Below are 12400 nucleotides of genomic sequence, written 5' to 3' on the forward strand. Positions count from 1 at the left end.
CTCAAACTCAAACAGACTCAAAGTCAGACTGAGCTTTGCAAGAGCTAATACTGTTGGAATTAATCTGACAGTGGTGATTTAGTGTGTGCACTAGGACCCATGCCTGATTGCAGTTCTTCATCTGTTTCCCCTTCGCACAGAACTTCATCTTTAAACTGCCAGCAGCCAGAAGCCAGGGAGAGTGTTCTACTGCTGCTCAGGGTGTGTTTTTAAATCAAATAGTTTTATATCCACACAGTTCTGCCCTCTTTGGAAATAATGGATGTGAAATAACTCCATGAAGAATGCACTTACGCATGCATTCTTTCGTAGCACTCGAGTGCACTCCTACATGTAAAAGCTATGCAAAAAAAAGCATAATGGCCACTTTTATCAATTTTTTCATGCATAGAGCGGCACTGTACTTCATTGTTTGCATATTTCTTTGCAGTGGGCTGCCGCTTTCGGATAATATGGCTCTTTATGTGTCCATGTGTGCATATACGTGTGCGCAATGTAGCTTCTAAAAAATGTGCACTGCCAGTACTGACATCTGTCTGCTTTACGCCTGCATTGCTGCCCATGTGGGGCCGTGTGCAGGGCAGATGAACAGCAAATGCAGCAGAACCTCCACAGCTGACATTACAGTGTGTCATGCGATGCCATCTCTGACCACTGATAGCCACTCTATAGCCCGTAATGCTAATGAGAGAGGTGCATTCAGCTTGAGCAAAGATCCGATTAGAGCTGTGAATGTGAGCTGTCTGTACAGCGTGACATATGGATGTCTAATTTCAATACAGCCTTAAATGGCTTTGAAGAGGAAATGGAAAAGGAAATGTTAAAATTCTCTTTTACTTTCTCTCTCTCTCTCTCTCACTGTCACACAGACACACATGCATGTGTGGAGGCTCCCTGAACACCTCAAGCAGAGGTAATGAGCTGTCAATGGCTGCGTTTGAATAATTAACCGAATATTCAAAAACAGCCCGGCCGAGCGGGGAAGACACATACGGCCCTGGCTGTGAGAGCATGTGAGATATGCACTGCACCAAAATAAAATATTCTGATTCAAACCCACAGCTCAGTCCATTTCATTTTCAGAAAGGCAGATCTAAATTATAATGTCACCAAAATCAATACGGATGTGCTAGATTTACAAATGCAAACAAATAGGTGTTTGTTTGTTTGTTTTTTGCGAGATCCCAGACCTCAAACTCTTCAGTTTGATTATCAGTGACACGCTGCTGAGCCTGAAGCACCAAGCTCAGAAACAAATGAGCAGTGTAATAAAGAAATAGTTTCACAAAAAAAAACAATTTACATAATTTTTTTGCTCTTAATACAAAATGTACTTGATCAACCAAGACATGTTCAGTGTCTTAGATTTGCATCTTCAGGCTCAGGCCCAGCACCAGAACTAAACCATGAGTAAGGTGTTGACTTGTGAAGTCGTTATACAAGTTATTGAGAATAAACTAGACATGTATATTTGCACTTTTGAGAAGTAGGTTAGAATTATTTTAAGACATCTTCATACAGAGATGAAGAAATATTTACGAAGAAATGCAATTGACTGCAATTATTCAAGTCGTTCCCAGCACCCTGAGTGTGGAAGAGCACCAAAAGTTACTACTTTCACCTGTTAAATAGCAGACGTAACTTAATCGAATTATATTTTGCTTCAAAGTGATGCCAACCTCCAAGCTGTTAATCAATCCTTGGGATTTCCATGCTAGCAAACTTTTATAATATTTATATATACTTTAATTTCCCCCTCCTAGGTATCCAGGTTACGTACCTGTGATAGAGAGGCATAGAAAAGTGCAGGACATTCTAAGATGACCCCAAAATGATCAGGCCCTTAAAGACAGAATGACTATTCTGATACACAGGATAAGCATATAGGAGTGATACAATTGACCACAATCCAACAAAGGCATCTAAAAACATCACGGGACACGAGTGATTTCGGATGCCCTATTTCTGCTTTTGTTCCAGATGACATGTATGCGCCAGAAGTACATTTGGGGTGAGAAATATACTCTACGTCTGTATAAGTGTGGTCCTCACTGTCTCTTCCGAAAGAGCAACACATTTCAGGAGAGAATCAACAAGGTTGTTACAGTGTAGCCTTAAAATGTAGTCAGCACAAAGTGATGCATTTACATGTACAATAACAGGTTAAGTGGGACCTGATGATCAATGCCCCATCAAATAAACCCTTAAAGAAAGGCCTGTGGCTGCTACTGTTGTTTTAAGCTGTGCTGTCATGTTCCCCTCCTAGAACACCTGTCAGGGTTCAACAGATTTCACAACTGAATGTCCTTTTCCCTCTTTAGTATAGGCTATTTAAACATCTCTGTGTTGCAGGGTTTTAAAAGTTGGTCCGAGGAGCCTTTCTGCCATGGTCTTTTCAGTCTTTTTGACTGTCAGTTAGACTCTCAGATCTGGTGTTGTGTATGCTGCCTACTTTTGTCCATTTTTGCAGCATTTGCAATGTGGCCACATGTCTTGGCTGACTAGCTGCAGGGGGAATTTTGTGTAAATTAGATTTTGTTTTGGCCAGCCTACTCCTTTAAAGGTCATTTCATTGAACATTTGGGCACTGACCACAATACATACATCACAATGCTTTTCTAATTTCTGTCCTTTCTCTTGGTAATGAGCACAAGCAGGTACCTCAGCGCACTAATGAGCTCATACAGCTCACACCAAACCTCTGTGTCTGACAGGGGCATGAAACGTGCAAAATCTGACATTATTAACACTCTCTGCGTAAGTAATTTCATAAGCAGCCTGATACTCACAGCCATAGGAACATACTCGGCTGGGTTGGTCAGTTTATTTAAAACTAATGCAAAGACAATTGAATTTATTTTTTATCAAAACCTGTATTTACCAGTTTTGCTGTAGAAATGAGCAAATGTGTAATCATTTGTGATTATTGATCACTGTAAAGACTGATCATTTCTATGTGAACACAAAGATTGTAAAAACTATTAGTATTGGCACTGGTACACTAAAAAAGTGATGCATTCGATTTACTTCACAGAATTTTGAACATCATTTGAAGTAGAATAAAAATGTTACATCAGCACAACTTTGTCTTGCAATACATTACAAAATTTATGTGAATTTGATGCATTTGAATCAAATAAATTCAGAGCATCAGTTTTTTCATTGTATCAGGATAGAAAGCCAGAGGTCCACTACATGTACAAAAGCATCCAGACACTAATTTAATGAATTCAGCTACTTTAAAGTTGAGATGAACTGGAAATCATAATCCATTTTCCTTCCGTACTATGATGTGTTTCCACATGTATCAGTGAGGATCTCTTCTAGCTGAGCATTTCACGCAATGATAGATGGAGGAACCTGAAACATGATATCACTGGTGGACGGTGATGTAATTGAAAATCAGCAGATGTTTGTTCTGAGGTGAGGAAAAATCATTACACTTTGACCAAAGAATTTTATCTTTTTAATTATATGATCTGAAAAATTGTACTGAATAAGACCTCTGACAGTGACACGGCCCTTAATAACCCATTTTGTGTACTTGTGCTTTTCAGCTTTTCCAGTTGGTGTGAAAATAGCTGTATTTGTACTTTTATCCTTTGACTGTATATTTTATTTGTTCTATTTTACAAGCCTGTTTCCAAACAGTTTCAAACACTGTGCAAAATACAAATAAAAACAAAATGCAATGATGTGCAAATCACTTAAACCCTATATTTAATTGAAAATAGTACAAAGACAACTTACCGAATTTTGAAACTGAGAAATTTTAAAGTTTTTTGAGAAATATATCCCTGTTTTCATTCCAGCATTTGAAAAAAGTTGAGACAGGGGCAACAAAACCCGGTAAAGTTATGCAATGCTAAAAAAACATGTGGTGGAGTATCTCACAACTAACAAATTGGCCACAGGTTTAAAACATGAATTGGTATAAAAAGAGCATCCCAGAGAGGCTGAGTCTTTCAGAAGTAAAGATGATGAAGAGTTCACCACTCTGTGAAAAACTGCACAAGCAAATACTGCAACAATTTAAGAAGAATGTTTGTCAATGTAAAATTGCAATGAACTTGTGGATTTCATCACTCACGGTACATAAAAGTTTTGTATACAGCTTGTGTACAAGCTCCATAGAAAAGTACTGCCAAAAGAAGTAGACACTCTGGAGAAGCCATATATGAGCCTAAGGTCACAAAACCCAGTACCACACATCAAGTAGAGAGGCATTGGGCTGTGGAGCAGGGGAATTTTCTCTAGAGCAGTTTTTCTAAACCGTGGTCCTGGAGGCACCCTGCCCTGAACATTTCATTGGCTGTGTCCAAAACCACATTCTACCTTACCAAATAGTATGCCAAAAGTACTACACCACCCAAGTCCACTCATTAATGTAGTATGTGCAGTATAGTAGTATGTGAACACAGCTATTGTCTTCTCTGTTCCCCACACACTTGATCCAACTAATCAGTTCATTAACAGCCCCTTACTGAGTTGAAGTGGGTGTGTTAACACAGGAAAGGCACTAAATTGTGCAGGGCTGTGTGCCTCTAGGGCTGGGAAACACTGCTCTGGACTGATGGAGCACCATGTAGTACTTATGGGATGAGTCGGTGATGAGCGACCTCACTAATGCTCTCGTGCCTGAATGCAATCAAATTCTCACAGCAATTTTCCAACTTCTGGTGTACAGCCTTCCCATACTGCAAGCTTGAATTAGTGGACTTCGCTTAAAAAAAGTCATGCAAATGTATCACCTTAAAAGAATTAAGCAAAGTTACTTAACAAGCTTAAATAACTTTATATAGGAGTTATACTTACTTGCTAATTTTCAGTGATCCACACTACTGCTGCAAGTAAGGTTAACTCAAACAATTCAGTAATTATAAATGGTTTCTATTGAGCTGGCAGTACTCTAATTTTTCAAGTTCTGCTTACTCTTTAACTAGTTGTGTTAACTTGAATAATATTCCCCCTTTTCTAATGTATTGGCATAAATTAAAACAGCTTCATTATATTGAAGCAACATTATGTTGCAATTTTGCCTTCAAATAATAACTTCAAAACCATTTTGATGCCACACTGACTTATAATAGGGAGAATGGCGTCTCTGTCATTGGCACTCCAGGCTGGAATGCCTGCTATAGTGCTATGTAACTTTGGAGGAGCAAGCAGGAGACCTCTCCCGAGAACTGCGTAATGCTTTATGGCACCACGGCACACACCAACAACTATCTTCAGCTAACTATAAGAAGCTAGCTAGTTATTTCCAGCATGGACATCATGGCAGAGACAGAAGAAGACTTTGTCTGAGGAAGGAAGGAAGAGAATAGGAGAGAGTAAATATGCTACAGTAAATCTCGGACTAGCTTTTACTCATTTGTGAGAGATAAAAGAGATAAAAGGGTGCCAGGCAGTCTCACAGCTGATGGGAAAACAACAAAAAACTGACAGCAGAGTGTTCATCCCTGCCAATGTTATTTATGGAGGATTGCAATGTATGCTGTAACCTTATCTGTGTCATCCCTGTCTCATGGAGTTTTATAGTGTTTCTGGATGCCAAAAGTCATGTAACCTCAGTCTTGTTTCAGACTAGAATGCAAAGAAATAAATTTATCTCACACTTACAAGTTTGGTCAGTCTTTGTCAATTTTATGCCAAATAAGTTTGCAACCCCTCCTGTAACAACATTCTGTAATATTACTCTACCTTGTAAGTCAATGTAGTTCTTTTTCTTCTGATGTTGTCCTTGTTGCTGCTGAATTTCTGACTCGCCAGCAGAGTCTGACTCCCTTTCACATGCACTTGCATTATGCAGGAACATAGAAACAACTGAAACTGCAAACATAATCTGTAGCGTCCATATGCCTGTGTGACCTGCGTGACCTGCGTGCATGCAAAGGGGAATCGGATTCTGGATTCAACTCATCAACAAATGTGTGTGTACAGCTGTCCATGAAGCGTGATTTGTGTTTAGTGGTATAATATACTTTATATATACTAAAGTAATAAGGTAACAAATAAATGGTTTAAATAAGATTAGAATCACCCATTTCTGAGGACTCTGATGGCTTCATACATAGTAATCATTCTGTTAGCATTCATGGTAATTGGCCAAACTGGTACACACAAAACACCATAATGGTGGGAATCACAACAACATGTAAAATGCATCCAAATAACACTTTGCAAAGGGAATTATATTCATAAATTAGAAAAATAAGAGTTAATTTACCAGAAAACAACAAAAATGCTGAGTGTGCTGAGAAGATTTTTTTGGGCACAAGACTCTTCAGGCTATAGGACTGAACTGATCATAACTAGATTTCCCTAAGAAACTAAGGATAATACAAAAAGTAGTATGTGATTACGGAAGTACGGAGAGGCCATGAGCTGTTGCTATAATTTTCTGGATTGTTATCTTGAGATGCCCTGCAATGGACTGGTGACCTGTCCAGGGTGTATCCTGCCTTCTGCCCAATGACAGCTGGGATAGGCTCCAGCTCCCCACCGCGACCCAGGAAGATAAGAGGTTTAGATGATGTGTGTGTGTGTGTGTGTTATCTTGAGATTGTATGGCCTCTCTGGACTTCCGCATGTGTTAGATTGTACTGGTAATTTTAATAAATTAGTAAACCAAACAAAAGTTCAGTTACGTTTTACAGTGCAGAAGAGTCGAGGGGGACAAACTCACTATTAATACAGTCTTTAAAAAGATGGCTCCTCAGTAAAGAAAATGGTTCTATATAGGCCCATGAACAATCCAAATCATTGCATGATTCAATGGTTCTTTGCATCTCGAAAGGGTTCTTCAGATGGATGGAGATTGTGCTGTAGATGGTTCTATATAGAACCTTTTGGAAAAGGGCTCTAAATAGCACCAAAGAGGGTTCTTCTGTTGTTATCAACCATGTTACCCTTTATTTCAGAAGAAATGCAGATGAGCTGGTGTGTGCAAACTTTTGGACACCTAGTGGCCTTACCAAGTCATGGCCACGACTTAATTATCTCATTCCCACGCCTTACTAAGTCGCTGCCACGCATTAGGATCTCGTTTTCACGCGTTAATAAGGCGTGGCCACGCATTATTTTTATTTATATGGGATGTCACCAGCAGGGCTCCATAATATAGTGTATCATCTACCCCTAGTTTTAGCTGTTTGTAGGACAAGAAGGCACTAGGACCTTGCAGCGCAACCCCAGCCCACCCCCTTCACCCCCCTCCTCCATTTAGCCCGGGCAGCACGTGCTCGCTCTCAATTCAACACTTTGTTCGCTCTGCAGCGCTGCTGACATGCAGCTCTCTCAGCAGGAAAGAGACTAGAAACTCCTCGCTCCCGCTTCGCCAGTACTTTCAGCTCCCTGTTTAGCTCCCTCGTTCCTCCTGTAGCGCTCTCACTCCTTCATAGCTCTTCCACTCGTTTCTCAGGCTGGGGAAGTTCGCGTGCAGGCTGGACTCTAACAGCTGACCGTGCATGTGGAAGTCAGTGTGGAAGTGAGTGATGTGCGCAGCGCTGCAGCTGTTGCCCCTATAATGATGATGATTATGATGATGATGAAGGTGCTGTAGCCGTGATCTGCCAGGAGCGCCCGGTCACCCATACGCGGGCAGCATGTGGTCACACACAAGGAGGTCCAGCTGCGCGCGCCTGGCCGCTCTGCACGTCCTGGTGATGCTCGTAGCCGCGTGTTTAGGTAGCAACCTGGACAACGAAGGTAAGAGTCAACAACTCTTGCCTGTTTGTTGTTGAATATGATAACGAGTTTGGTTTGACAGCATTGGAGCGGAGCGCTCTCTTTATCTTCTCTCTTGTTAGTAAACACAGGAGTAGGTGAGATACTGTGTTTAAAACAGGAGACGCGTTAAACTGGATACACTGCTTCTGCCTCCACTCAGGCTGCTCCTTCATCTGCAGCTATTCTCAGAGCATGAGCAGCTTTTATTGTAATGCACTGTTGGCTTTTACATGCTGTAGCCCATATTTAGCTTTGCACAGAGTTGCTGAATACATCAGACTGGCTTGATAGAGTGTGCAGTCCAAAGGTGTGCAAAAAAAATGTTGGCACTTACACTTTATTATACTTTATTGTACTTTATTATGTTTTTATCATGTAGTGGAAACCAACGTTAAGTGCTCTGTTATTAGTAATAATGCCAGAGGACAATGTTTTCTTTATTCTTTATCTTTATTTCATGGAAAATCTGCTGTCATTTTGTAAGAGAAAAGGCAAAGTTAAAGGGCTCCTATCATGGAAAAGCCAAATGTCCTTGTCTGTTTTATAGAGAAAAGTTTGATGTAGTATATAAACATTATTAAAATTGTATTGACATATTGTTTAGGACACGGGTGGCACTGTAGTGCAGTGGGTAGCGCTGTTGCTTCACAGCGAGAAGGGTCTAGGGTCCTTTCTGTGTGGAGTTTGCATGTTCTCCCCGTGTCTGCGTGGGTTTCCTCCCACAGCCCAAAGACATGCAGTCAGGCCATTTGGACATGCTAAATTGCCCCTAGGTGTGAATGTGTTTGTGATTGTATATGTCTGTGTGTCTGCCCTGTGATGGACTGGCGGCCTGTCCAGGGTGTTTCCTGATTTCCGCTCAATGACTGCTGGGATAGGCTCCAGCACTCCCCATGACCCAGAAGGATAAGTGACTTGATAATGTGTGTGTGTGTGTATGTGTTTAGGACACAGTCCATGCATTCTAACTGTCTGTTTTGAATTCATTGTTTTTGTGATGTCACAAAACCACATTTACATATATCTTCCTATTCAGCCTACAGCAGTTTAGCCCTGCCCATTCATGCTGAAGTTATAAGGAGTGTTTCAGCCTGGACTGCTTTCTCAATGAGGTGTGATACAGGACAGCCGTTCACAATGGAGGTCATTGTGGTCATTATCAGTCTTAAAAGCACAGTAACAAAAACTGCTTGTTTGACTGTGAAAGAAAAGAGGTGGTCATGTGAAAATGAACTGACTTTTTGGGTACATAAAACCACGCAAACGTCATAAGTGAACTTAAGAAAAAAAAAACAATAAACACAAGAAAATGTAGAAAATGGGCCCTTATTGGCAAACTGCACTCAGGAGGAACTGGTCATTAAACAGTTACTACAAGTAAATGTGTGTTAGGATTAGGTTTCTAGTGGCTGAATGTTGTACAGCTGTTCGTGCGTGTTTGTGATTTGGGAGCTGCTCCAACTATGTCTCCACTGTACTCCGCACACTGGAGCACTGTAAAACTAGCCTATTGCAATATGTGTGTGTTTGTATGTTTACTTTGTTTTTGATTGCTCTCTGATGTGTGTGATTAGTTAAGCACTACAAATTAAACAAGGCAGGCTGCTGAGGTCACTCTCACTGCTCTTTGTGATGGATGTTTATGTCTGAATTTAATAATTGCGCATTGTTGTGTCCCATAGCTCAGGTCCCGTAGGTTAATTCCATGTAGAGTGAAATGAATAGTTTGAATGAAACGCATTATAAAGATGCATTGAATGCATTAACAGTGGTGACATTTCTGTGGTGAAATGAAAAGAGTCCACCTTATCTAGCTGCGGTAATTGTTTGAGGCTCCTGGATGGGAGGACACTAATGAAAGGGGATGATTACAGGCAGTGGTGACAGCTGTGATAGATTAATCAAGTGTGCCACTGATGCGCATGCTTGATCAACCGGAATCACGCTGATCAGGGGAGGTAAACAAAGTTGACACTGTGTGTGTGTGTGTGCATGTGTAAGGGGATGCTTGCTGTTGCTTATGTGTGGTTATATGTGTTAAGGCAGGGCTCGGCATCATGCAGCTCTTTTACTGCACTGTTGCGGCTCCACAGCAGAATTCGATTTTTAGGCAAAAATAAAAATAATCCTGCTTTGCAGTAAAATAAAGCTCTGTTGATCATTCTAACATGTCTTAAAACACTGGAGTTAATGTATAACTAACTGCTAATTTACCAACATTTAACCCTGAAGGTTGGCATGCAGACTGCTGGTCACCATAGCAACGCAGACGTCTTGCCTAGCTAGCAGCTAACAAAAAGGCAAAGAGTAAAATTAAAGACGAACATCGTTAATTTGGAAACAAATGAACTTATTTGCACTTATAAGCACTCAGGGTGGTTTCCTGATACATTTAATCTGCAATGAGAAACCGTCAAACAATAAAAAGTCACGAGGCTGAAGTCAGCTTCTCATTCGCCAGCTTCTTGTTCTAATTTTCCTGTTCCACCTTAAGTTGAGCCACAGTTACATTCTGGAGCCTTAGGCAAATTTAAGATGGAATGAGAAAATTTGAACAAGAAGCTGGTGAATGAGAAGCGGACTTCAGCCTCATAAAAAATCAAACATTGAGAGACATTTTACGAGAAACTACATTTCTACATTTGTGCAAAAAATTTCCTGCTGGAGATGCGAGAAAAGCAGCTACAGCTGAGCTAAAGCTGACAGCAGAGTAGGGCTGTAACAAATGACTATTTTGATAGTTGAATAATCTATTGATTACTGAAACGAATGAACGATTATTCGGATTATGAATCACTACATTACCAAATAACTTTTACGTAGCTATTAGCTTTTGAATTTAGCTTGAGGTTGTTTTATGCATTTGCTAACTAACAATCAAGACAATAAAGATGAATAACATTAAAGAATTCACTGTTGTAATGAACTTTCCTGTTAATACAAGAGATAAAAAAATAAAACTCCAATTATTTTTCCTGTCAAAATTTCTAACCAAGGATGTACAAAGTAGCAGTAATAAAATCTAACAAAACTAAATCAGTTTTCCTTTAATGAAATAAACATAAAAACAAATCTAAATTTAAATGTGACATTTACACAGTGCAGTCTGTGCTCTGTGCATTCTGCTGTCTGTTTAAACTCTGTGCCAACTAAATTTTACAGTCACAGGTCTGTATTGAAACAGAGGAAAGTCAGCATCTCTCCGTGCTCCTGTGAGAGTCTCGCTCTCCTCTGAGAGCAAATACTCCCCACTGATGCGCTCTGATGGAGCGGATGGGAAAGTGGCGAACATTTGTGGCGAACTTCTCCATGAACAGTTAAATGAACGATTTTGTGTAAACACTTTATTTCAACGGTAACCGGCTACCCTGTGTGTTCACAGAGAACTACCCCCAAAACCTGTTTGCCAGCGGAGCCAAACGGCCACGGACGACAGTTTGTGAACGCTCTCCTGTGTTCGCCGAATTTGAACACACCGGCAGCCTCAACGCTAAGAAGCCGATGCAGTGTTTAAAACTGTAAACGTTATCTGGAAAGTGAACAGGGTCACTGTAAATAGTAGTTACTTGCTTATCTGTTCCAACTCCATTAACGATTAAGGAGAACGTGCATTTCAAAACAGAAAATGTCACAGTTCATAACAAGAAGTAGGACGGAATATAACATTACCATTAGTTAACTAGTTTGCTAGCACAACTATCACCGCCTCCCAAACCACACACTTCTGTACTTCACGCACTACACTAATGAGTGCACTTCTAATGGTATATGCACTATTATTACACACTCTTTAGTGAGCTAGTTGCCAACTAATTTGGTTGTCGATTTTAGTCAACTAAGTCGAATAATCGTTGCACCCCTAAAGCAGAGCAAAGTAAGTCTGAGTTTTCGTTTATATGTTTTCACTTGTACTAGGACATTAGCACATACTGAATACTTACATATTTACAGCCAAGATGGTAAAATGTTACTTCAGTAAAATGGACATAAAATGTTGTGGCTCCCAATGTGGTATGATTTTTGTTGAAAGGACAAAACGGCTCTTCTTAACATTTGGGTTGCCGACCCCTGTGTTAAGGGGTTGCATAGATTAGCCGACTGATAAATCCACTGTTCAGTGCTGTGGGCAGCAGCCGACTAGTTGAGGACAGAAATGCAGTGATGATAAAACATACTTTATCAGTTTATTTATAACTTTATTATTAATTCATAAACACTACAAGAGATGAAACCAATTCCACTATAGACTGCATAAAACCACACTGAAATACAGTCTCACCAGCCAGTCCTGGTTGTTTTGAGAACTGCCGACTTTGATAGGACAAGCCCATTTAACTGATGTGCAACATGACCAAACACATGCGATACTCCACAGTTTAGTTGCTTCAAACTAAGTTCCTTTAAAAACGCAATTACAATTACAATTTCTTGCTACTAGCATTCAGCTTGACAAACAACTGCTTGATTAACGCAGAGCTGATAGCTGCGAGAAGTGAGATTCTGTGAGCTGTGGTGATGTTAGCTAAAGATTGGATTAAGCTTCACCAATCCTTGCTGTTCTTGCGTCCAGTTTACATCAGACATCAGGTGTGTGTAACCATGTGAACTGAAATACAACGATAATTCTTAGCAAGCTGCTGACAAAATACTGTTCATTGATGCCCAGAAC

At 40.3% G+C, this 12400-nt stretch overlaps 1 protein-coding gene across 2 annotated transcripts in view; it reads left to right on the top strand.

Moving 5' to 3' along the window:
* Positions 1 to 7244: 7244 nt before the first annotated feature.
* LOC118809104 (disintegrin and metalloproteinase domain-containing protein 12) overlaps positions 7245 to 12400 on the top strand; it is a 161796-nt gene continuing 156640 nt past the window's right edge. The window contains exon 1 of one of the 2 annotated variants that reach the window (XM_036572089.1): positions 7245 to 7710. In XM_036572089.1, the coding sequence (XP_036427982.1) occupies positions 7608 to 7710 (103 nt within the window). In that variant the 5' untranslated portion in view covers positions 7245 to 7607. The remainder of the gene's footprint in view (positions 7711 to 12400) is intronic. The other variant, XM_036572088.1, reaches the window with a different exon arrangement.

Source organism: Colossoma macropomum, unplaced genomic scaffold, assembly GCF_904425465.1.
Source record: "Colossoma macropomum unplaced genomic scaffold, Colossoma_macropomum, whole genome shotgun sequence".
Taxonomy (NCBI): Eukaryota; Metazoa; Chordata; class Actinopteri; order Characiformes; family Serrasalmidae; genus Colossoma; species Colossoma macropomum.